The sequence below is a fragment of the Colobus angolensis genome, unplaced genomic scaffold (assembly GCF_000951035.1).
Source record: "Colobus angolensis palliatus isolate OR3802 unplaced genomic scaffold, Cang.pa_1.0 Scaffold506, whole genome shotgun sequence".
NCBI lineage: Eukaryota > Metazoa > Chordata > Mammalia > Primates > Cercopithecidae > Colobus > Colobus angolensis.
Genome location: NW_012118555.1, coordinates 279027 through 302414, shown reverse-complemented (window position 1 = coordinate 302414; position 23388 = coordinate 279027). Strand labels below are relative to the sequence as shown.

At 48.3% G+C, this 23388-nt stretch overlaps 2 protein-coding genes across 3 annotated transcripts in view; one reads left to right on the top strand and one right to left on the bottom strand.

The window, feature by feature from the left end:
* The window catches only part of URB1 (URB1 ribosome biogenesis 1 homolog (S. cerevisiae)), a 78768-nt gene extending 61161 nt beyond the window's left edge, over positions 1 to 17607 (top strand). Inside the window, exons 31-39 of the mRNA XM_011960128.1 lie at positions 5656 to 5816; positions 6442 to 6553; positions 8517 to 8623; positions 9165 to 9308; positions 10466 to 10575; positions 11675 to 11872; positions 13173 to 13414; positions 14047 to 14646; positions 15971 to 17607. Of these exons, the coding sequence (XP_011815518.1) occupies positions 5656 to 5816; positions 6442 to 6553; positions 8517 to 8623; positions 9165 to 9308; positions 10466 to 10575; positions 11675 to 11872; positions 13173 to 13414; positions 14047 to 14646; positions 15971 to 16152 (1856 nt within the window). The 3' untranslated portion in view covers positions 16153 to 17607. The remainder of the gene's footprint in view (positions 1 to 5655; positions 5817 to 6441; positions 6554 to 8516; positions 8624 to 9164; positions 9309 to 10465; positions 10576 to 11674; positions 11873 to 13172; positions 13415 to 14046; positions 14647 to 15970) is intronic.
* A 1155-nt stretch (positions 17608 to 18762) lies between these two features.
* The window catches only part of MRAP (melanocortin 2 receptor accessory protein), a 26130-nt gene continuing 21504 nt past the window's right edge, over positions 18763 to 23388 (bottom strand). Inside the window, exon 5 of one of the 2 annotated variants that reach the window (XM_011960129.1) lies at positions 18763 to 19361. In XM_011960129.1, the coding sequence (XP_011815519.1) occupies positions 19049 to 19361 (313 nt within the window). In that variant the 3' untranslated portion in view covers positions 18763 to 19048. The remainder of the gene's footprint in view (positions 19362 to 23388) is intronic. The other variant, XM_011960130.1, reaches the window with a different exon arrangement.

Below are 23388 nucleotides of genomic sequence, written 5' to 3'. Positions count from 1 at the left end.
CTTAATTGCCCTGATGGCGATTTTAAGCAACAGGCTAACTGCAGCAGATCTATTCTGTGGCCAGGAAGCTCTTCTGATTTCCCCTGTGCCTCAGTGTCGCTAAGTCTGTTACTCATCAAACATGGAAATAAAGTTTCCATACTCTAAAAAAATGCAAGACTACTGGACATTTTAACTTTAGTGAATTATGACAAATCATTTAGTCTGTGCTCTCTCTCACAATAGAGCTTTCAGGAGAAAAAGGCTTGGAAAATGTTTAATAGCAAAATCAGGATGTTAATTTTCATGAAATCTTGAGTAGTGTACTTCCCCCCCTGCCCTTGGTCTGGGAGAACTTTTTTGAAGAGCTGTCACTAGTAAATGGTCTTTCAAATTAGGAAAATATACCAGGTACCAGTTTCCTTATGTTAAATTTCCAAATACATCTATTTTAAGTTTTATTGGTTTAATACAGGTAGAAAAATTTGCAGAACTTGTCTATCCCAATCTTGGAAAGGAATTGCAATAGCCAAAAATTTACACAAAAATTTCATATCAAAGTAGAACGTTTCAAAAGGCGTACAGGTGGAGAGGGAAATGGATATACCAAAAACAAAAACAAAAAACCACTCCCCGAAAAGTACGTTTATTAGATGTTGCTCTGGGCATCTTGTCATCCTGAACAAAAAATGGAGGCCTGGTTTTTAAACAGATTTCATTGGTTGCTGAAGGGAAGCATACCCATTCGTTGGAAGAGGCAGATTCCTGGCACTAAAATAGTTGAAGTGTGACATATAGAAAATTTTTGTCAGTAGTAGTGACCCCACCAGCCAGATCAGGGCATAGAACAGTAAGCAGCTCCTCAAGCCCCTCCCTCCCTGGAAGGGGCCAGCATCCTATATTTGAACTTAATGTAAATGGCGATACACATGATGCAATCTTTTCTGCCAAGCTGCATTTATCCCATGTTATGTTTGTGAGATTCAGCTACGCAGAGTGTAGCAGAAGTTCTGAACAGTATGTTTTTACTTCCTGCGGTGGCACCTGGGTCCAGGTATTGCTAACTAACTGTAATCCTAAATTGATCATACAATTAATTTTTATATGTGGCTGCCAGTCTTGAGAGTAATTACAGTCTCACTGCTCTGTTTTCAGCCTTTTGCTGAAAATGGGAACCTATTTTCTTAACCTTATTGCTTTCCTTCTCTGAGTCCTTGGCCAAGAAACAGGGCCAGCCAAGGCTGTTAGCAGTGGCAGTGACAAATGCTTTTTCCACAGTGAACTCTTGTCCTCAACAGAACTGGGCTGAAATCTACAGCTCATAATTCACACATGCCACAAGGCAGCCGGAACAGGAAGCCCCGTTTGCAATTCTCTGAGCCTCATCACCAGACGACCAGAGCGCGCAGGTTCCTCTGACTCTTCTCACTGTGATGAGTCTAGCCCAGTGGGGAGCCTCTGAGGGATATTATCTCTGATGCTCCAACAGCACAGTTACACTGCTACTGAAGCGCACTAAAACTGGGGCACATTTTTTCAAGAGTCGGGGTGTCACTCTGTCACCTAGGTTGGAGTGCAGTGGCACGATCATGGCTCACTGTATACCCAAATTCCTTTCCAGCCGTCCTCCCGTCCTCCTGCCTCAGCCTCCTGAGTAGCTAGGACTGCAAATGTGCACCACAATGCCTAGCTATTTTTTTTTTTTTTTTTTGGTAGAGACTGTATCTCTCTGTGTTGCCAGGGGAACTCCTGGCCCCAAGTAATCCTCCCACCTCAGCCTCCCAAGTTGCTGGGGGATTACAGCAACTTCAGAGGCTAGGTGAGCCATTACACCAAGTTTTGGGGCAGTTTTAATTTTAATCCTTGATAACTTGTCCTGGTTAAGCCATTTTGATCTGAAGGTCTGTTAAGGCCAAGTTGCTATTCATGAGGTTCTTGAAACAAAGAGAATGGCATTTATAAATATTTTTAAATAGCCTATTATGTTTTCAACATTCTAAAGGCAGCTCTTTTCCATAAGTGTTACAAAGCCAAGATTTTCATAGACTAGCAGAGATGAGCACAAAACAGGAAACTGACTTTTCCTCATGGACACGTGGAAAATCCATTTGTCTTAGAATGTCAGTGATTACTAAAAATATCCCAGCCAGCTGAGTATTAGCTGCTTTTAGTGAGTATAAACTAAATGTTTAGACTGTTCTCTTTCCCAAATGTAGTCCATTTACCTATATTTGTTAAGTACTTAGGTAGGTGTCTCTTAAACACATTTCTCCCATCTTTTGTAAAACAATATAATTTTATCTAGTTTGGTGGTTTTAAAGCTTTTGGATTTCTTTTCCCCTCTTATCAGAAACAGTCACTTGTGAGAAATAAGAAAATTAGGCTGGGCATGGTGACTCATGCCTGTAATCCCAGCACTTTGGGAGGCCAAGGCAGGCTGATAACTTGAGGCCAGGAGTTTGAGACTAGCCTGGCCAACATGGTGAAACCCCGTCTCTACTAAAAATATGAATTAGCTGGGCGTGGTGGCACATGCCTGTAGTCCTAGCTACGCAGGAGGCTGAGACACAAGAATCGCTTGCACCCGTAAGGCAGAGGTTGCAGTGAGCCAAGATTGTGCCACTGCACTCCAGGCTGGGCGACAAAGGAGACTCTTCTCTTTAAAAAAGTAGAAATAAGAGAATTAGAAAATTTTGTTCCTAAACTGCTATGCCCAAGAGTCATCTGACTATGCTCTTTTCATCCTTTCACTTTTAGTCTATGTCTTAGTATTACAAATGGGTTTCTTGAAGGCAGCATGTACCTAGATTCTGCTTTTTATCTAATCTGACCATTTCTGCCTTTTAATTGGAGTGTATACATCATTTATATTTAATGTGATTGTTGATCTGACTCTAAATCTCTTTTGTTGACTTTTAGCTGCAACTTTTATATGTATATGAGTGCATGCATGCATACTTTTACTGGTTGCTTTAGGATTTACAGTACACATCTTCAATCTATGACAGTTTATCTTCAAGTGAGATGATACCACTGCATGTATAGTGTAAGAACCTTGTAACAGTATAGATCCGTTTCCTCCCTTCTGGCTTTTCTGCTATTCTTATCATGCATTACACTTCAGTATGCTATAAACCGTACAATATATTGTTTTCGCTTCAAATTGTCATTATTTTTAGAGAAAATGTAAATATTTGATATTTGCCATATTGCTACCATACCTTTGTATAGATCTAGATTTCTATCTGGTATCGTTTTTCTTCTTCCTAAAATACTGCCTTTAAGAATTCTTATAGTTCAAGTCTACTGGTGACCAATTATTTTAGCTGTTTTGTGTCTGAAAAAAGTCTTAACTTTTGAAAGATTTTGATGGGGTATAAAATTCAAGGTTGACAGTTTTTTCTTATAGTACTTTAAAGAAGTTGCTCCTCTGGTTTCTGAATTGGTTTTTTGTTGGTTTTTTTTGTTTGTTTGTTTTTTGAGACAGAGTCTTGCTCCGTCGCCCAGGCTGGAGTGAAGTGGCGCAATCTGGGCTCACTGCAAGCTCCGCCTCCCAGGTTCACACCATTCTCTTGCCTTAGCCTCCCAAGTAGCTAGGACTACAGGCGCCCGCCACCATGCCCGGCTAATTTTTTGTATTTTTTAGTAGAGATGGGGTTTCACCATGTTAGCCAGGATGGTCTCGATCTCCTGACCTCGTGATCCACCCGCCTCGGCCTCCTAAAGTGCTGGGATCACAGACGTGAGCCACTGTGCCCGGCCCCTGAATTGGGTTATTTCTGACAAGAAATCTGCCATTCTTATCTTCATTCTTCTGTATGTCATGTGGCTGCTCTTAAGATTTTTTTTAAATCACTGGTGTCAAACAATTTGATCATGATGTGCTTCGGTGTGATTTTCTTTTTGTAATAATGCTTGCATGATATTCTTAATGTTTTATGTTATTGAGTTTCTTGGCTTTCTAGGTTTATAGTTTTTTGGGTTTTTTTTTTTTTTGGTTAGATTTAGAAAAGTTTTGGCCATTATTTCTTCAGATTTTTTTCAGGGACCCCAATTACACATACCCACAGGACACTGATGTTCTGTTCATATTTTTTCTCTCTGTGTTTCAACTTGGATAGTTTCTATTGCTGTCTTCAGTTCACTAATCTTTTTTGGTCTAGTGTCTAATCACTGATAATCCCATCTGTATTGGTCCATTCTCGCACAGGTATAAAGAACCTGAGACTAGACAATTGATAAAAAAAAGAATAGGTTTAATTGGCTCATGGTTTCATAGTCTGTACAGGAAGCATGGCTGGGGAGGCCTCAGGAAACTTTTAATTATTGTGGAAGGAAAAGGGAAAGCAGCACATCTTACATGCCGGAGCAGGAGGAAGTGGGGCCGTGCCACACACTTCTAAACAACCGGCTCTTGTGAGAACTCACTCGCTATGATGAGAACAGCAAGGGAAAATCTGCCCCGAGATCCAATCACCTCCCACCGGGGTCCCTGCCTCCAACACGGGGGTTTATAATTCGACATGGGATTTGGGTACGGGCACAAATCCAAACCATATCACCATCCAATGTGTTTTTCAGCTCAGATATTTTCGTTTTCATCTCTAGAAGCTTGGTTTTGGGTTTTTGTATCTTCTGTGTCCCTGCTTAACATGCTTAATCTCTCTGTAACTTTTAAAAATGTCATCAGTGGACTGTCTCTTATTGATAGTATATTCCATGATTACTCATTTGGAGTAGTCATTTCAGTTGGCTTTTGTTTGATTCCCAATTAGGCCACTGGTCACTCTATCTCAAGAACATCATTGTGGGTAATTATCAAGATCAGTTTAATCATTAATCATTAATCCCTATTCTAAGGTTCTTCTTGATAGTATTTATCTTGTAAAATAGCCTTGGCTTTTATTAAGGAGTGGTGAGTTGTCCTCAGTTTTATTAGTGGAGAGCCCTCTAGGTTGTGGTAAGGTACACCCCCTCATGTGTCTGACCTTCTCCCTCTCTCTTTGAGTCTCCTCCACTCCCGTAGTGATTGTCAGCTTCTCTAGGCCTCACAAATGGCAAATGGATACCTGCCAACAGGCTCTCTGGACCGTAGCTTTTGATTAAGCTTGGTGAGCCACTTTTCTGTGAGATTTGTGTTGTTCGTTTGAAGGAAGAGCTAGGGTTGCAGAGTGAGTATGAGTGAGTCCTTTGTCGGGCTGGTTGGCATCAGCTGCCTTTTCCTGCTTTCACTGCCATATGTGCTTTCCTCGGTGATGCTTATACAGGCGCCCGCAGTGGAGGGCTGAGCAAAGTGGAAGCTGGGGACCGATTTTCTCTGCTGATTCCCAGTTGTGTTACCCAGGCCGCTGGCATGCTGGGGTCTCCGCAGTGGGTCCCAGTGTCACCTCCAATATCCTGACTCATTGGGTGTTTATGAGAAGTAATGAAATTATCCTGGTTGGAATGTATGAGCATTTTAAAAACTGAAGGTATGGTCATTATTGCCACATAAAGGAAGAGTTTGTTTTTGTCTAACTTCAGCAGAAGTTAGGAGGAGTTGGAGAGAGACTTGCATTCCTTGTGCTTGGCACATGTAGCTATTGGTAAGACACAAGAGGAAATTTCATTCTCCAGGTTAACAATAATAATGAAATCATATTGTGTGTGTTTCATGCTGTATCTTATTTCCTGTAGAGTTTGTGGTGGATTGTCGAAAATTTTTGGATTCAAATGCTCTGGGCCTAACTGTCACAGCCCTCAGCAGCTATGACCCCCAGATGCGAGCCATAGCCTACCATGTCCTGGCGGCCTACTACTCACACTTGGAGGGGGCACGGTTCCATGAGCAGTCCCAGGTAAGCAGGAAGAGTGTACATCCTACTGTGGGGGTGGGCTGGCGGGCTTCAGAGAGCGGGCTGTCCACCCAGTTTGGTAGAAGGATTTACTAAGGAACCTGGAGGTGGTGTATTGCCAGGAGGTCTCTGCTGAAGAACAGAAGTCTGTTCCCTTAGGAGGTGATGCCGGAGGTTGCCTTTGATCCACAACCCCCTGTGGAGGCTGAGAAAAGTTTCTCCGTACAGACTTTCTTGTGTGGTGTGTAGACAAAATGATGTGACTTCTACTGAGTATTTCTTTGGTGTAAACGCAGTGGTTAAGGTAGCTATTATCCACGCCACACTGAACCTCAGAAGCCTGTACCCCGTGGTGCTGGAGGAACAAGAGCAGATTAGCTTTTCAGGGCGTGGTGCCAGACTTCTCTCTGCTGTTGTGCACATGACTGACTCCTAAAATAAAAACGAAACGCGTTCCGGAGATGCTGGCGAGTACTGTGTCTGGTCCTGTGAGCTTTGTCTTTGGTGGCCCCTGGGATATGAGGAGCAGGCACACCCTGCCGAGCCCCGGTTCGGCTGCACCAGAGAGGACTGACCATAGTTCTGAACACGCTCATCTTACGTTTTCCTTTTCTGTTCTGTTTTCAAGCTACTTTACCTGTTGGATGTAGTCCGGAATGGGATTCGAACTCAGGACATGAGACTCACTTTTACCTTGGCTCTCTTCATTGCCAAAGCAGCCCTGCAGATTTTGAAACCAGGTACCACTGACAGAATTAGGTTGAGGGGAAATTGGAAAGCTGAGGCTGAGCAAGTCTACTTCGAGGGATTAGTCCCACGGGTGTAGTGGTCACACATCTGTGTTTTCAAGGCCACTCTGTTCTCATGGTCATGGAAGATGAGGAGTCCCCGAAGTCCCCATCAGCTCTGGACAGTAAATAGATGATGGCTGTGAGGAAGCTCGTCATGGACCCCTATGGGGTGAAATCCAGAAAAAATGAGATGACGAAGCAAAGTGCAGAACAGCATTTATAACAGAGGGAAAGAGTACATGTTCCTATTTGCTTGTAGTTATAGAAAACTGTGGTGAGAGCAAGTAAAACTGAAGTTAAAATGTGGGCCGATCACATCATAGGGATTGGAACCCGGGGCTAAAAGCGTGGACACAGCCAGACCGTCCCAGACTTCCCCATGCCCGTTTCTTCCTCTAAGATGGGGTGATGATAGGACCCACTGCCTCTGGCATTGCTGTAAGGGTGATGAGGATCACGCACTTCTTTTGTGTTTTGGTGCTTTTTTTTTGGAGACGCGGTCTGGCTCTGTCACCCAGGCTGGAGTACAGTGGCATGATCTTGGCTCACTGCAGCCTCGACCTCCCAGGCTCAGGTAATCTCTCACCTCGGCCTCCCGAGTAGCTGGAACTACAGCGAATGCCACCACGCCTGGCTGATTTTTTTTGTAGGAACAGTTTCATTATGTTGCCCAGGCTGGTCTCAACTCCTGGGCTCAAGCGATCCTCCTGCCTCAGCCTCCCAAAGTGCTGGGATTACAGGTGTGAGCCACCACACCTGGCCTAGGTCACACACACACACACACACACGTAAGTGCCTGGCACAGTAAAAACCCATCGGTGATAGCTGCCGTCACCATCACCGTCATTATTAACCATCAATTCATGCTTAGGCTCACGGGTCCTTGGCTACAAAGCTTTTGGTGTGTGAGTACTGTGCAGGTGTAACCCACGTTGTTAGAACAAGGCTCCTTTTTGTTACAGGAATGGGGCTACCACTGCTGAGATACTGTGACTAGAAGTGAGCTCATTCTAAGACTGTTTTTGGTTATGGAGAGAAGAATCATAGAAAGTTGGTACCATCAGGGACCACAGGGTGCTTTTTGTATAACATGGTTCTGTTTCAGATGAGGGAACAGCCCACTCACCGTTTCCACCCCGTCCCCCACACTCATAACTGAGGCTCCCAAGGGTAGATAGTTTGTCAAGGCCCCACAGTTCATTCACAGTCAAGTTGCTATTAGAATTCAGATCTGATTTTCATCTGCTCCCATTCCATTTTATTCCGTGGGTTTACTTGCCTTGGAGATATGGAAGGGGAAGAAAATAATTGGCAGAGACCATGACGGTTTTGGTCCTGGGTGTGGCTCTGTCCCACACCGGTGCTCATGTCAGGGTGGGGCGTGTGCAGGGCAGCTTGGTCATGGGGTAGACTCATTGGTGATCCAAGGATAGGAGATGGCAGGAGCTAGGGTGTCTGTTGCCTCTGCCTCGTTGCATTCCAGAGGCACTCAGCAGTGTCTGAGCCTCCCCTGCTGTGACGGTTCCTTTCAGTGAGAAGCTAGAGGCAGGTGCAGCAGGTCGGTGTGGTGTCAGCCCAGATCTGTGGGATGCGTGACCAAGTCCCACCCTTCCCACCTGCTGGTTTGAGCCTATGCTGTCAGACGGAAGCTGGGGAGGGGAGGTGGCGAGGTCCCTGAAGGACTCAATGTCCAGCAGTGGTTTCTGAGCCAGGAGAGCAAGCTGTGTGCAGTATGGAGCTGAGGTGTCGAATTGTGTTCTCATTCTTGAGAGCCAGTCCTCTGGGTCAGGATACAGAAGTTCCTGGGAGGGGATTTATGTCCGATACCCAGAACGCCAGCCTCTTAGTGCTGCCAGACCAGGGGGCGTCCTGCTGGGGCCTGCTGTGACTGACTGTCTGCCTGTGTTCTCAGAGGAGCACATGTATCTGAAGGTCAGCAACTTCCTGCTGTCGCACGAGTACTTGAACATGGACAAAGTGCCAGGCTTCTACCAGTTCTTCTACAGCTCCGACTTTGAGGTATGCTTCCACAGTCCTCATGGCCTTCCACAGGCCCCTGAATTGCTTATGCAGCCGCCGTTGTCTACTGCCATTTTCCCCATGGATACGGTGTGCTGCACAGCCCGCACGATTGTGCAGGCAGTGACCACGCAGGCCTGCACTTCGTAATGTCTCTGTGCTGTGGACTCACTTCTACATGGTGCCTCACACCTTCAAAACTCTGCTTCAGAGTCCTGAGCTTTACGACACTCTCGTATTTTCTTGGTGAATCACTGGGGTAAATAATTAAATTCTGTTTTTAGATATTCATGTTAAATATTCTTTTATAGAATACCTATCTGACTTCACTTCAGTATTTAAACTTGACGCGATCCTCCATTTCTCACCTGAAGTAATAGAATCAAAGATGAGATCAGGGATTTTTCATAATCAGACATGGAGGTCAGGGCTGCTGTGTTACAACCTTTGCCGCCACTTAAAAATAGTAGTGTTTGAACAGTTGTCAGATGAAAGGACTTTCACTTACTTAACAACGGTTTTCTGTGTGCCTGGGTTATAGCAAAAAACGGAGCAGGAGTGGGTGTTTGGCCTTCTGCGGCAGGGGATCCGTGACAAGCAGTGCTATGAGCTGTGTGCCCGGCGCGGCATCTTCCACATCATCCTGTCCTTCTTCTACAGCCCACTGTGTGACGAGGCGGCGCAGGTACGTGGGTTCCGCAAGCTTATTTGAGAGCGAGAGGTCTGTGCCGCTTCTTAAGGTTTTATTTGGAAGTCAAGCCTCATGAATTCGGTTCCCAGCCTGGACACGACCGACCTAAACCTGGCTCTCAGTTAGGGGAAGTGAGACACTGACAGCCCCTGTCCTGCTCCCTGTGTGCAGAGCGGGTGGATTCACTCGAGGCTGCAGTGTTGTGACCCCCAGTGTCGTGTGTCCTCTGAATATTCTTTACTGCGGCCCTCCTACTGTGTATATGGCCCTTGGCATATACGAAGGCCATCAGTGGGGCGTACTGATCACTAATCGTGAGCCTTCGGAGTGGCCAAAAAGTCTAGAAACCCCCTGTCAGTGACTGAGGTGCTCTGAGGCACTTTGGAATCACCAGGATTTCACCTACTACAGAAGTTGGGGGTCATTAGAACTCATTTAGAAAGCAAGAGTCAGGCTGAAACAGACAGCCTCACCTAACTAGTCAGGAACCAAGAGCTGGTGTGTGTGCCTTCTAGATATTACAGGTAGGTGGTAGAAGGAAATAGGAAAAGCCTTTAGTATTTTGATTAATTTCTAGCGTGGTCAGCTTTTGTTTCTCATATGTAAAACGTGGGTAAATAGAGTAAGTCAAGATGAAGAAGCCCATTTGATTAAACTGAATTTGAGTATGGTAACTTTTTGTTTTTTGTGACATGTGAGAATTCTGAAGCACCCCATGAACACGTCAGGGGACAGTCCCATTTTTATGTCCTCCCTTCCAGGTGGTAAACACGGGGTTGCGTGGCTCGTGGCTGGCGGCCAGTGGCTGGCCTGGAGGCGGGCCTCACGCAGTCCCTGTGCCGGCGGCTGCGCGTCTGGGCCATTGGCTTCTGTGGTGCAGCTTTGCTTGTGGGTGGGCTCCATGATGGATTAATGAAAGTGGGGATCCCCCGGGCCCAGAGTTGGCTGTGGAAGTCCGTGTCCTCTGGCTGTCACTTGTGGGGAAGGGCACATTCATACACAGCCACCACTCTGACAGACTTAGCACAGCAGGCTTCATTTGCAGCCACCACCTGTAATGGCACCATACCATGACATTTTTAAAACGATTTCTTTAATCAAGTAAATTGGGTTTTCTCGCTGAAGAGTAACTTCTTGTTTGGGGTTTTCAGAATTGGATTCTGGAAATTCTACAGAATGCTGCCCAGGTTGCCAGATCTGCCTATGAAATCATACGAGACTATAGCCTTTTAACATGGATTTTACACATCCTTGAAAGCAAGTAAGTACCTTTTGCATGCGAGGTGCGCGTCAGGTGGGAAGGAAAGGAACAGAAACAATCTTGTCTGCTGCCAGCTCTGTTGGTTGGAAACGTCCAGTAAAATCCATGCTCTCTGAAATGCAGTGTCCTCCAATGCTACTATATGCTGGCAGTCCTGCTCCTGGCAGTGCCAAAGTGCCTTTCCTCCATTCACAGCTTTTCCTTGAGTGTCTCTTGTCTGCCATGGGACAGCAGACAGCAGCTGCTGTTCACATCTGGCAGAGTTTCTGCCAGCCTGTCTGGCTCTGTTCTGCTCAGGTCAGGCTCCTCCCCTGATGTCCCAGCAGCCTTCTGTGCTCTGAAGTAGTGTCCTGTTCTCTAAGGCTTTAGCAGCTGCAGCCGTCTGTTGCAGGAAGGCCGGTCTAACAGGTTACAGGGCTCTGCTGTCAGTGCGGGGTCTGTCCTCAGTGATGAGCCCACATTGGAGGAACAGCACCAAGGGTCTGAACTTGATGATTTATTGTGATTCCTAATTCTCCTGCTGTTTGAGACTGTCTGAAAAGATGAAGACCCTGTCACAGCAGACAGCACTTGGCGGGAGGGCTCTGTCTTACAAAGAACTAACTACTATAATAAGCCTGGGAGAATGCAGGCCCTTTTGTGCATTTTTAAAAAGTATTTCCTGAAATTTCTCTAAAAGAAAGTACTATATCCAAGTAGATCTGCAAACAACAAAAAAAAGGGGGTGGGGGGAAAGAAATTAATATCCAAAATTAGAATGTGTATTTGGGCATCAACTTCAAGACTGTTTCAGGTTTATAAAAGGCATAATTAGCTAATGTTCCTGGCTAATAATGGCTTGTTTTGGAAATTGAGTTGTTATCATGAACCGGACAGTTTTTATTAGTGTGCCCCAGTGGCCCCTGAATTTTTGGAGGGACTTAGGGCAGTCTTCTGTTAGGAAGGTGTGGAAGCTGCGTTTGTATAGCAAGCACCCTGTTTTTACTTGGAGACTATGCTTATCTAGGGGGATGAGCAGATAGGATTATGGAGGGGGATAGTCTGATCCTGCTGAAAGGACAAGAGGTGGCAGATTAAAGGCTGCTGTGCTTGGTTTTAGGTTTCTGGAGACTCCGCTGCTGTCTAATGTGATCTCCTTGCTACACACACTGTGGGTGACCAACCTGGGGGACAAGGCCGTGGAGTGGGAGAGCCAGCACCCTTGCCAGCCTAGTTCCCGGGAGCCCACCAAGCGGCTTGCCTTGCACCTGGTCAATGAGTTCCTTTATGTTCTTGTTGTGCTCATGAAGCACCTGAGGTGAGTCCTGCCCCGCCAGGGGGGCCTTCCTGGCCTCTTGGATGCTGTGTTGGTCTGCCACCTGTGGACACCATGTCTCGGTCACGACTCTATGGCTGTACCAGGGGAACGCTGGGCCGTGACCTGATGTGGATTGGGGCAGAGTACCAGCGTCAGGTGTAGGTAGTGTCAGAACATGTATTTCATTAGCTCTTTCTTTCCCCTTCAACTTTATAAGGCTTCTTGTCAAGGCCTCGAGAACTTAACATACTTTTCAAACCCGAATATCCTTTGTTTGAGGTCATTTTTAGCCGGCGAGCCATCTACCTTGATACTGTGATTCAAACACTAGAATCAAGTGATGTTTCATAGAAAGAATTTTCTGTGACTCTAACATAAGACAGGGTGTTCCCAAAGTTGCCTCTGCCTTCATTAGCCTGTGAAGACTCATTGTCCATGAATTCTCTTGAATGTTTCAGTATTTTCACCCGATCCCTTGGAGTCATGCTTTTGGTTTCCTTGGAAGAGCTAAATTTCCCTCCGAATCTACCATGTTACAGAAAATACACGGTGTGCACTCGTTATTTCTGATTTGGGAGCCAAGTGATGCTGACCGGAACCAGAAGGTTGATAGCAAGAGGATTTTAATCTCAGAAGGAAAAATGTCTTGATAAAGAACAAGGCCTTTTGTTTTGTATTGTTTAAAACTAAATTGTTAAGTCCATGCTGGATAGTCAACCTTTCCTATGTAGGGATTGCCAGAAGACATGCTGGTGTCTAAGAACCAATTGCTATTTAAAATACTGGTTTTACATTTACAATTGTGTGGAACCCATGTTACAGGATTTAACTCTCTTGGAATTCAGGGAGATCTTTTTCCTCCTGGTGGCCATCAGTCAAGTTTTGGCCGTGGGTGATGACACTGTCCCAGGCCTCCCTGAGTTTTTCTCACTTCAGACTGGTGGTCAGCGAGGCAAGGAAAATAGGCAGGCCCAGAGTGGAGCCCTTGCAGGCTCTTGGCACCCTGGCTGTTTGAGGTGGCCAAACTCAAGCTGTGTGTTTAGCCGGGGTTTCCAGAAGTTTCTGTGCCTCTGGGGTGCAGATCAGACTCCAGGTCCCCTTTGTGCCTTGCTGGAGTGGCTCACTTTTTTCTTTTCTGCGTCCTGGGGGCACATGCTAGATGTCTGCTGTGCAGGAAAACCTGGTTCCTGGAGGAACTGTGTGTATCTCTGGGTGTGTGATGTCGTCAGGCTGCCGCAGTGCTGACTGCCAGGCTGGGGAGGCAGCCTTTGCCCAGTCTGTAACATTGGCTCCCCAACAGGCCCACCTTGGCCCCCATCCAGCTGACCAACTTCTTCGGGACACTTGACTCCGTGCTGAGGTACCGGGCCACCGTCATACAGGCCTTCAAGGACATGAACAGATTCACTGTAAATGAGACAGTGCTTTCCACCAAGGACGCCCTTGTCCTCTTGCACAAGTGGAGCCTCATTGAAAGAGACCTCAAGCTCCAGGAAGACCTGAGAGCAGCCATTGAGAAGGGCCAAGCCCGGGAGCTCATGAGTAAGTGTCAGGACCCAGGACTGGCCCAGAGTAGCCAACACCTCTCTCCCTCCCTCTCCCTCTCCCTCCCTCTCCTTCCTTCTCTCTCCCTCTCTCTCTGCCTCTCAGCCACATTTCCAAAGTTAATGAGGCTCAGAGATGGGAGACATCCATCTTGGAGCCCTGGAGGGGGAGCTGGGCAGCCTTTGAGTTTCAGCCCACCTGCTTACTAGCTCTCTGTCTTTGGAGAAGTCACTTCACCTACCTTAGTATCAGGGTGCCCACCTGTAAAGAGGCTGGGGGTGGCTATGAGCTACTTGCTGCCACCTCATCCTGTAGTGCAGGGTTAAGGAGAAGACTGGAACCAGGCCTCCTGGACTGAAGCTCTGATGCTGCCCTGATTCCCTGTGTTTAAAGAGGACAGTAATGGCGCCTGCCTCATGGTGTGAGGATTAATGAGTTGGTTATAATAACAGTGACGACAGGTATAGTGAAACATGGAGCACTCACCAGGCTCCTGACGTGGGAGCAGGGCCAGGTGCTCAAGACATGCAAGCCGCCCTGCGTGTCCCCCATTGACACCTCCCCACATCTGGATCTGTGTGGGCAGGAGGGACCCCCGTCTCACTACCTTCTCTTTGTGCATTTAACAGAAATGCTCAAGGATAAAAACAAGCCTGTCATGCTAGCCCGAGCCAAAGGCCCACGGGGCCGAAAGAGGAGGCTTGAGGAGGCAGAGGAGATGGCCGACCCTGAGCTGATGGCATCTACCTTGGAGACGTGCAAGGGCCTCCTGAGGTCCATCTTGACCTACTGGGGACCAGTGATCCCTGTTCCTGACCCCACTCAGGAGCCTGTGGACTCAGCCAGCCCCGGGAGCAATGCACCAGGCCCCGTGTATGCCGCTGCTTCCCTGGCAGTCAGTTGGGTACTGCGGTCGGTGGCTGAGCACCCGCTCAGCAGGGCAGAGGCTGCAGAACTGGTTGGCTGGCTTAAGAGCCACATTTTGCCACACCCTGTGGTCGTGGCTGACCTCCTTAAGGACGGTGCCGTGAGGAGCAGCATATTCAAGCTGTATAGCCGGCTCTGTGGGGCCGAGGGGCTGGCGGGGCCTGCGCAGGAGGTGGCCTGCCTGTTCAATCTGGTCATGCTGCAGCTGGTGGCCGCCCAGGGCCAGGTGGGGAGCCCCTTCCACCCGGCCATGGAAGCTCTCTGCCTCTCTTCTCTGAGTGAGAAGGACGAAGCCACACGAGGTAAGGCTGGTTTTTTCGTTGGAGGCTGAAGACATGGATGCAGAAGTAGGTCTGGGGCAGGAGTGACTTCTGTGCTTGGAACACTTGGGTTTCTGCCGACTTCCTCAGCTGGCTATTGTGCCTGTTTAGGTGGCCTCTTATGGTTCTGCGGTTGTAGAGAGCTTGCCACTGGGCAGTGAATGTGAAGGGAAGGAAGTCTTTGTCTTCGCTTGCAGGGGAAACCTTTGGTGCTGGTTATGTTGACGGTGCAGAGAGGGCACCTCAGAACCTTGGCATGCCTCCACCCCGCAGGGCAGCGGTTTCCGACCATTAGCCACATGATGAGTTCTGTTTCACATGTGGCCGGCTGCGTGTGTGCGTGTGTGTGTGCACATATAGCTTCACATGTGTACAAATGTGCCCATGTGCAGTCTGTGTACTTGGCAGTCACTAGGTGGGAGCCTAGCAGTGTGAATGAGTGAGTAGCACAGGCTCCGGGGGGCTGTTAGAGCTCCAGGGAGGTGGGTGTGGTAACCCAGAGGGCTGTCCTTTCACAGAGGAGTGTGGGGGCGCAGGGGAGGGAGCGGCCAGCAGCCTAGCGGGTGGGCTCACCTGGTAGCAGGGGCGACCTCGCCCTCTGGTTTGGCCGCAGTTGGGGAGTTGAGCCTTTTTGCCTGCAAAGCTTTCTCTTCCTCCTTACCTGTGCCACTGAGGAAATGGTAGGAAATGATTCTGGGAAGTTCTTCTTAAACTTCAGTCTCATTCTTGGCATGGATGGTCAGAACCAGGAAGAGACTTGTCTTGTAACAGCTTTTTGAGGGGATCCACACATATTCATCAGAAGAAAGAAAGATTTTCGCCAGGCACAATGGCTCACACCTATAATCCCAGCACTTTGGGAGGCTGAGGTGGGGAGACCGCTTGAGACCAGCCTGGCCAACATAGTGAAACCCTGTCTCTACAAAAATTAGCTGGGCGTGGTGGCACATGCCTGTAGTCCCAGCTACTCTGGAGGCTGAGGTGGGAGAATCACCTGAGCCCAGGCAGCCGAGTTTGCAGTGAGCTGAGATCACGCTACTGCACTCCAGTCTGGGTGTCAGAGTGGGACCCTGTCTTTTTTTAAAAAAAAAAAAAAAGAAAAGAAATTTTTAGTAAAAAAGATTTAACACAAAAGTTAAACAAAGGCAGAATGAGTTGTTGTATCGGTCTGCTCACCTTGGGTTGCACAGGCCTGTCGCATGATTTATTTGGGCACTTGGCAAAGCCATTGCGTTGTGGGCAGGATGACCTGTTTTCGAGCTGAGCAGGTGTGCATCCTAACGGCTTATCCCCTACTCTTGTTCAGCCTCCGCAGCATTCCTGGTGTCTCTCTACATAAAGGACATCTGGCTGGGGGCCCAGCGGCCTGACACCCTCTTAACCCACATCCGGATGGTGTGTGAGGCCGCAGATGATGCTCCGAGCAGTGAAGAGGAGGCCATCGTGGTGCTCTGCAAGGATGTCGCCAGTGCAGCCTCAGATGCTTGACTCCTGCCAGCCAGCACCTTGCGCCCTGATGACCAGAGCCTCAAGCACAGCACCGGCTTCTAGAAGTTTGGTTGAGTCAAGGGTTTCCGGAGAAGGCATGGGAAACAACAGGTTCAGTACATTGACTCAGTTCTCTGACAAGAAAAGTCGAGAGGACTTCATTGAACAGGCCAGTAAATGATAAACTCGGGCCTGTGTGTGCCCCGCATCAGAGTTGCAGAGAATGTGGGGACTTCCAGGCCATGAGGCCCATCCATTGCCTCGTCAGGCCAGGCCAGCCCCTTCCTCTCTAGGGGCTTGGAGCTCATCACAGGAAATCGCTCAAGTTTGAGGCACTTCTGAATGCAGAAGAGATTCATGTGTGTTAAAGCTGAAATGTCAAAAGGTATCAGGTTTTTTTTTATAAAAACGAAGAGATACGTTTAAATTTTATTTTTCAGCTGTGTGAGGTGGCTCATGCCTCTAATCCCAGCACTTTGGGAGGCCAAGGTGGGTAGATAACCTGAGGTCAGGAGTTCAAGACCAGCCTTCCCAACATGGTAAAACCCCATCTCTACTAAAGATACAAAAATTACCCGGGCGTGGTGGTGCACACCTGAAATTCCAGCTACTCGGGAGGCTAAGGCAGGGGAATCGCTTGATCCTGGGAGGTGGAGGCTGCCGTGAGCCGAGATTGTGCCACTGCACTCCAGCCTGGGCGACAGAGCAAGACTCCATCTCAAAAAAATAAATAAAATAAAGTTTATTTTTCTATAAAAAGTCATAACAAAGTTTAGTATGACTTTTTGAATAACTTAATTTCTGCCAATGTTTGTTAATTATTTTATTAACTAAAAGATGTTACACTGAATCCTTAAAGTGTAGAAGTGATTTGACCTCTGCTTTGAGAAGACAGCCTGTAATTTTTAAAGTTACACATCAAAGAGGGGATTTTGAATTTTATAAATGCTTGTTAATAAATGTCTATTTTTGTAAGGTTTTTGTGTTTCCTTTCATTGTTAAAGAGGCTATTTTTGTTCCATGTAGGCCTGCATTTATTTTAAAGGTCAGAATTTTACTATTAATGGTCATATATTAGTTGGTGTTGTAGCTGACGGTCATGAAATTTCGTGGTTTTCGCAGTTAAAATTTCTGTCTGTTCCTTTAAAACTCTCCTGCATACCTGGGGCTCTTGGGGTCTGCTCTGTGGCCTAGGACATGTCTGTTTTATTTGCCATATAACATACATCATGCTGACAATGCCTTGGTTTTGTCTGAAACGTTGACACTTTTATTTTCTACCTGTGTTCTTTAGAATTGTTTGTTTTAGCTGACTTAAAGTTTTAACTAAAGCATGAGTAACACTTGTTGGCATACAGTCCCTTCACCGCAAATAATTGTCTTGCATTGTCTACAAAGCAAGGATCAGTTACCTCACTTGTCCCCCTTCCCTACCCAAATAAACCTTACAACGCTGTTATTTGAGACTGTCCTGAAGTTGAAATCCCATGTTTAGATCCAAGCTGGACTCAGGCAAGCACTGCTCCAGCAAAACATTCTCTTCCTGGTTCCCCTTAATCTTTATCCCCCTCTCCGAGGCCTATCGATGGGGATTCCTTTGGTTATAGGCACCTCTGCTCGTTCATGCAGAGGGCATTGGCTGGAAGCACACTGGTCTGGGGGATATCCCTGAACCCCCTGCCTCTGGGGGCGCGGGGAGGGGCAGCGAGCAGGTGGGATGGATTTCCATGGCTTCATCCCCGGCTCCAGGCCTAGCTGCCTCCCAGGTTCTTAGGGCCCAGCAAGTCAAATACATGCTACGTCAGGTGGCGACAAGTGCTCCAAAGCCGAGTTCGGCTCAGTCAAGTGAGGACACATTTTCAGCACCTCACCTTCTTTTCTGCATCTCTGGAACTCATCAGTCCTGCTTATCTTTGCTCTCCCTTCTCAGTCCACTGCCCTGACCTTTCCATGTATTTTCCAGTCACTTGGCCTGGAGGAAGGGAATCTCAGCCCATGGAGAATAGATGGTACGTGGTCTTCACCTGACTTAAAATCTAAAATGCTAAATTAGAAATAAGTGGGGCGGGGGGCAGTTATTTTAAAAATAAAACCTACCAACTTGCTGCCTGAAAGCTGTAGGGGACACATGGCTCTTCTGGGATTTGCAGTGTGATGCTATCTCCTCTCCAGGAACAAGGCTGCTGGGCACTAGAGGACTAGATCCTTCAAGGGTCCCGGATCCACTGTCACATAAAGTCACATCCAGAAGGAGACCTTTCCTGCCAGCTTCCAGGGCTCTTTGTGTTCTGTGACAGCATTTGAGCACAGGCCCTGCTTACCGGGCCTGGCTGCTGACAGGCATTGGCTGCCTGCCCTCCAGGGGAGAGACTTCTTGGGCTCTGTCTTTGAAAGGCTGTGGGGAGGTTGAAGGTGAGACTCGGGTCCCCTGACTGCAGCGAGCTGACCTGGCAGGGCAGATGCCATCACATCTGGGGGAGCCCGAGGGTGTCAGTGGAGCTTGGATGGGAACTTACTCAGCATCCTAACAAAGGTACAGAAGGACCAGGTGAACTCAGGGCTGATAACACATTACACAGTAATGGTAAAGTGGCATAGTAAGCAAATAGGTTTTCCTCTGGATTTACATATATTTTATTTTCCTACTCTTCCCTAAGCAAACAAGCCATAAGCAAGCGGGCTAAGTGTGCTCAATAAAATCAGCAACACCTGGGATGACCTCTGCCCTCGAGGGACCACTGCAATCAAAGGCACAGGATACTCCTGCTCTCGTCGCAGTTGACCTAGGTGCCCTTTCCGCGACAGGCAAACAGCCTCGAAGAAGAACAAAGAGCGGAGGTGTCCAGGTTGGCTTGATTTCACCAGTTCACTCAGCTATGGCCACAATCTGCTGACATCAGCTCTGCAAGTGAGGGGTCCTGTCTCCAGGGGGAGGCTCAGTGGGCTTGCTCCTGACGAGGGGACCCCCATTGAGGGTCAGTTCCCAGAGGAGAGTGGGGTAGGTCTGGAAAACCCCACGGGGCAAGGTGGAAGCGCTCCCCTGCCGTAGCAGCTGATCAGGGCCTGTTCTGCTCCCCGGCTCCACTGAACTCGCCTGAGCCTGTGAGGTCGCCAGGGGTTCCCTGTGGCACGGCAGGCACTTCTGGATGCAGAGCTGGAGGCTGAGGCTGTGACTCCAGGGGCATGTTTGGTGGTGCTTGGGGCTGTTCCTGTGAACAGAGCAGAGTGGGAGGCAGGCGTCAAAGTTGCAGAACAGTCTGTACTGTGGGGCTTGGGGCTTTCCTGCCACACCTGCCCTCTGTCCAGACCCCGTAGGGAAGGCCACACAGGCAAATTCCTGAGAAGGGTCAGCCAGCTCACCAAGATGGCCATTCTAGAGAAATCTCAGAGGAGAGGAAGTGCTTTGTCAGGAACTAGGCCTCAGGTCTTTCCCTGGAGGCCACTTCTTCCTATACTGATTTAGGATGGAGGGGATGGGGGGTTGGAGGAGCAGGTTGACCTCCCATCCAGCCCTGTATCTGAGTGTACCTTATTTTATATCCGTAGCCCAAGCCAGCTTGTATCTTGGTGATATGGTTTGGCTGTGTCACCACACAAATCTCACCTTGAATTATAACAATCCCTACGGGTCGTGGGAAGGACCCAGTGGGAGGTAATTGAATCATGGGGGTGGGTCTTCCCATGCTGTTCTCGTGATAGTGAATAAGTCTCACGAGACCTGATGGTTTTGTAAAGGGGAGTTTCCCTGCACATGCCCTTTTGCCTGTGCTGTGTAAGATGTGGCTTTGCTCTTCCTTCGCCTTCCACCATGATTGTGAGGCCTCCCCAGCCATGTGGAAGTGTGAGTCCATTAAACCTCTTTCCTTTATAAATTACCCAGCCTCGGATATGTCTTTATTAGCAGCTGAGAACAAACTAATACACTTGGCTAGAAATGCGTCCTCCCTGTGCCAGGCATGGTGGCTCACGCCTGTAATCCTAGCACTTGGGGAGGCAAAGGCAGGCAGATCACGAGGTCAGGAGATTGAGACCATCCTGGCCAACACAGGGAAACCCCATCTCTACTGAAAATACGAAAATTAGCTGGGCCTGGTGGCATGTGCCTGTAATCCCAGCTACTCAGAAGACTGAGGCAGGAGAATCGCTTGAACCAAGGTGTCAGAGGTTGCAGTGAGCCGAGATTACGCCACTGCACCACAGCCTGGCAACAGAGTGAGACTCTGTCTCAAAAAAAAGAAAGAAAAGAAGAGAAGAGGAAAAGAAAAGAGAAAAGAAAAGAAAGAAAAGCGTCCTCCCTGGGTGGATTCTCCTGCCCAGAAAGTGCTGGGGCGGTGGACATGGCGATCTGCAGTGAGCTCTGGCCACCACTTCCCAGCTGCCTTTGACGTCATCCATAAAACGGGACAGTATTGGCTCACAGATATCCTCGGGATGAAATGAGGTGATGTGTAAAACGACTTTAAATGTGGTTACAACGCTGGCACGAATGAAGAGTACCAAGCGATAAGCCCACTGGGCAGAGGCCGTCCTTTCAGATGGCACTCGCCCAAGAATGCCCTCCCTCCTCCCCTTCGTCATGGGAAGCTCAGCTCCTCATGGAGTGACTCCTAAATCTTGCTAAGGATCTACTTTGCTGCCCTGAGCATTCCAGGAATGTTACCAAGTGCCTTGAGAGCATTTTCTTTAGTAAGCCCTGTAGCTGGTCAGGATGTACAGTGTCATCAGTTTGCCCCTGTGAAATAGCCCAGAAGGCCTGTGCCCCCCAGGGAGCTGGGCATGGTGGAGGCAGCCTCGGGGCTTGTCGGGCCAGGCCAGGGAGCTTTGTACCGGGAGGATTACTGACGATCCTTGCACACTCCCTGGCCCAGGGTGGCTGCAGGTCATCTCAGAGGAGTAGAAAAGAAAGGTGACATCACTCGTTTATCCCTCAAATGTGTCTCGGGTGTAAAAATGTGCTTGAATTGAATGTGAGTTCTAAAAACTGAAAGAGAAGAACAGATTTCAGGCTGTGCACGGTGGCTCCTGACCTCAGTGGCACCATCTCGGCTCACTGCAACCTCTGCCTCCCAGGTTCAAGCGATTCTCTTGTCTCAGCCTCCCCGTGTAGCTGGGATAATAGGCACCAGCCACGATGCCCAGCTAATTTTTGTATTTTTAATAGAAACGGGGTTTCGCCAAGTTGGCCAGGCCAGTCTCGAACTCCTGACCTCAGGTGATCCACGCACCTCGGCCTCCCAAAGTGCTAGGATTACAGGTCTGGAGTTTGAGACTGGCCTGGCCAACTTGGCGAAACCCCGTCTCTACTAAAAATACAAAAATCGACTGGGTGTCGTGGTGGGTGCCTGTAACCCCAGCTACTCAGGAGGCTAAGGCAAGAGAATAGCTTGAACGTGGGAGGCGGAGGTTGCAGTGAGCCAAGATCATGCCACTGCACTCCAGCCTGGGGGACAGAGCCAGACTTTTGTTCCAAAAAAAAAAAAATGAATGTTTTCATTGCTGTAAAGCTACCTTCCATATGTGACCCAGGTGAGCAGAAATGGCCTGGCGAGGGTAGCCCTGGTTGGGGAGACACCGCGGGCAGGGCAGGCGGGGCGGGGAGGAGAATCAGAGGCTCCTTCGAGGTAACGCTGGGCTGTGGCGTGATTTGTCCCCACCAAAACTCATGTGGAGGCCTAGTCCCCAAGTGTGGCAACACTGGGAGGTGGGGCCTTTACGGGGTAATGAGTTTTTTTCTCTAGACTGAATTAGATCTTTTTGCAAAACGAGGCCCTCACGAGAAGCTGAGCAGATGTCGATGCCATGCTTCCTAGACTTCTAAGCCTTCAGAAGCATGAGCTAAATAAGCCTCTTTTCTTCATAAATTACTCAACCTCAGGTATTCTGTTACAGCAACAGAAAACACTAAGATGCTGTGCGAATGTGCAAGTCCACGGCTCCTCACGGGACCTGGTGTGGGATGCTTTGGCTCAGGGGGTCCAAGGCCACTCAGCTCTTCCTCAGCACAGTTCGGCTCATCTCTCTGCTGACCAGCTTCCTACACTGAGGATTTCCAGTCCCCAAGACTTCCATCTGTAATGGACGTAACAGTCCATAATGGCACCCAGCCCTAGCCCTCCTCCTGGACCAATCAGTGCAGCCTCCGTAGACACCAGGTCCATCCCTCAGATTCTAGATTCCAAATTCCAAAGACAAGAATCTGACCAGTCCCAGCTCTTTTGCCAGGCCACACGTTTCCAAGGGCATGGGCCAGCCACTGGACAGGCCCTCTTTGCATAAGCGATGGCAAAATACAGGGTGCCTCCTAAGAACAGTCATTAGGAGACCAGCAGCTGTGAGGGCTGATTAGCCTAGAAGGGAACATTGGATGTGGCAGCCAATCCTCTAGCACAACAGAATTAACATAAAACATAAAACAAGCTGGGTTCCAATTACTCCTTCAAACTGGACTTCACCTCCAATTTAGTGGCACACAGCAGGCATCCAATAACAGATGCTGGCCATAGGTGCCTAAGGTAAGGATCTTTCTTTTTCTTTTTTCTTTTCTTTTTTTTTTTTTTTGGAGACAGAGTTTCGCTCTTCTTGCCCAGGCTGGAGTGCGGTGGCGCGATCTCGGTTCACTGCAACCTCCGCCTCCTGGGTTCAAGAGATGGTCCTGCCTCAGCCTCGTGAGTAGCTGGGATTACAGGCATGCACCACCATGCCTGGCTAATTTTTGTATTTTTAGTAGAGACGGGGTTTCACCATGTTGGCCAGGCTGGTCTCAAAACACCTGACCTCAGGTGATCCGCCCACCTTGGCCTCCCAAAGTGCTGGGATTACAGGTGTGAGCCCCCACGCCTGGACAAAGGTAAGGTTCTTGTGCTCCTGGTGAGCTGGCCAGCAAGACTTAATGCCCATGGTGTCAAGTTGGCTTCATTTTCTTTAACAGCTTTATTGAGAGATATTTTCATTCCATGAGGTTGACTCATTTAAAGAGTACAATTTAGTGGTCTTTAGTACATCCACAGAGTTGTGCAACCATCACCACAATCTAATTTTAGAACTTTTTGTTTGTTTGTTTGTTTTGTTGAGACAGGGTCTTGCTCTATCACCCAGGCTAGAGTGCAGTGGCGTGATCACAGCTCACTGCAGCCTTGACCTTCTGGGCCCTAGTGATCCTCCTGCCTTAGCCTCCCGAGTAGCTGGAACTACAGGTGCACACCGCCATGCCCACCTAATTTTTAAATATTTTTTGTG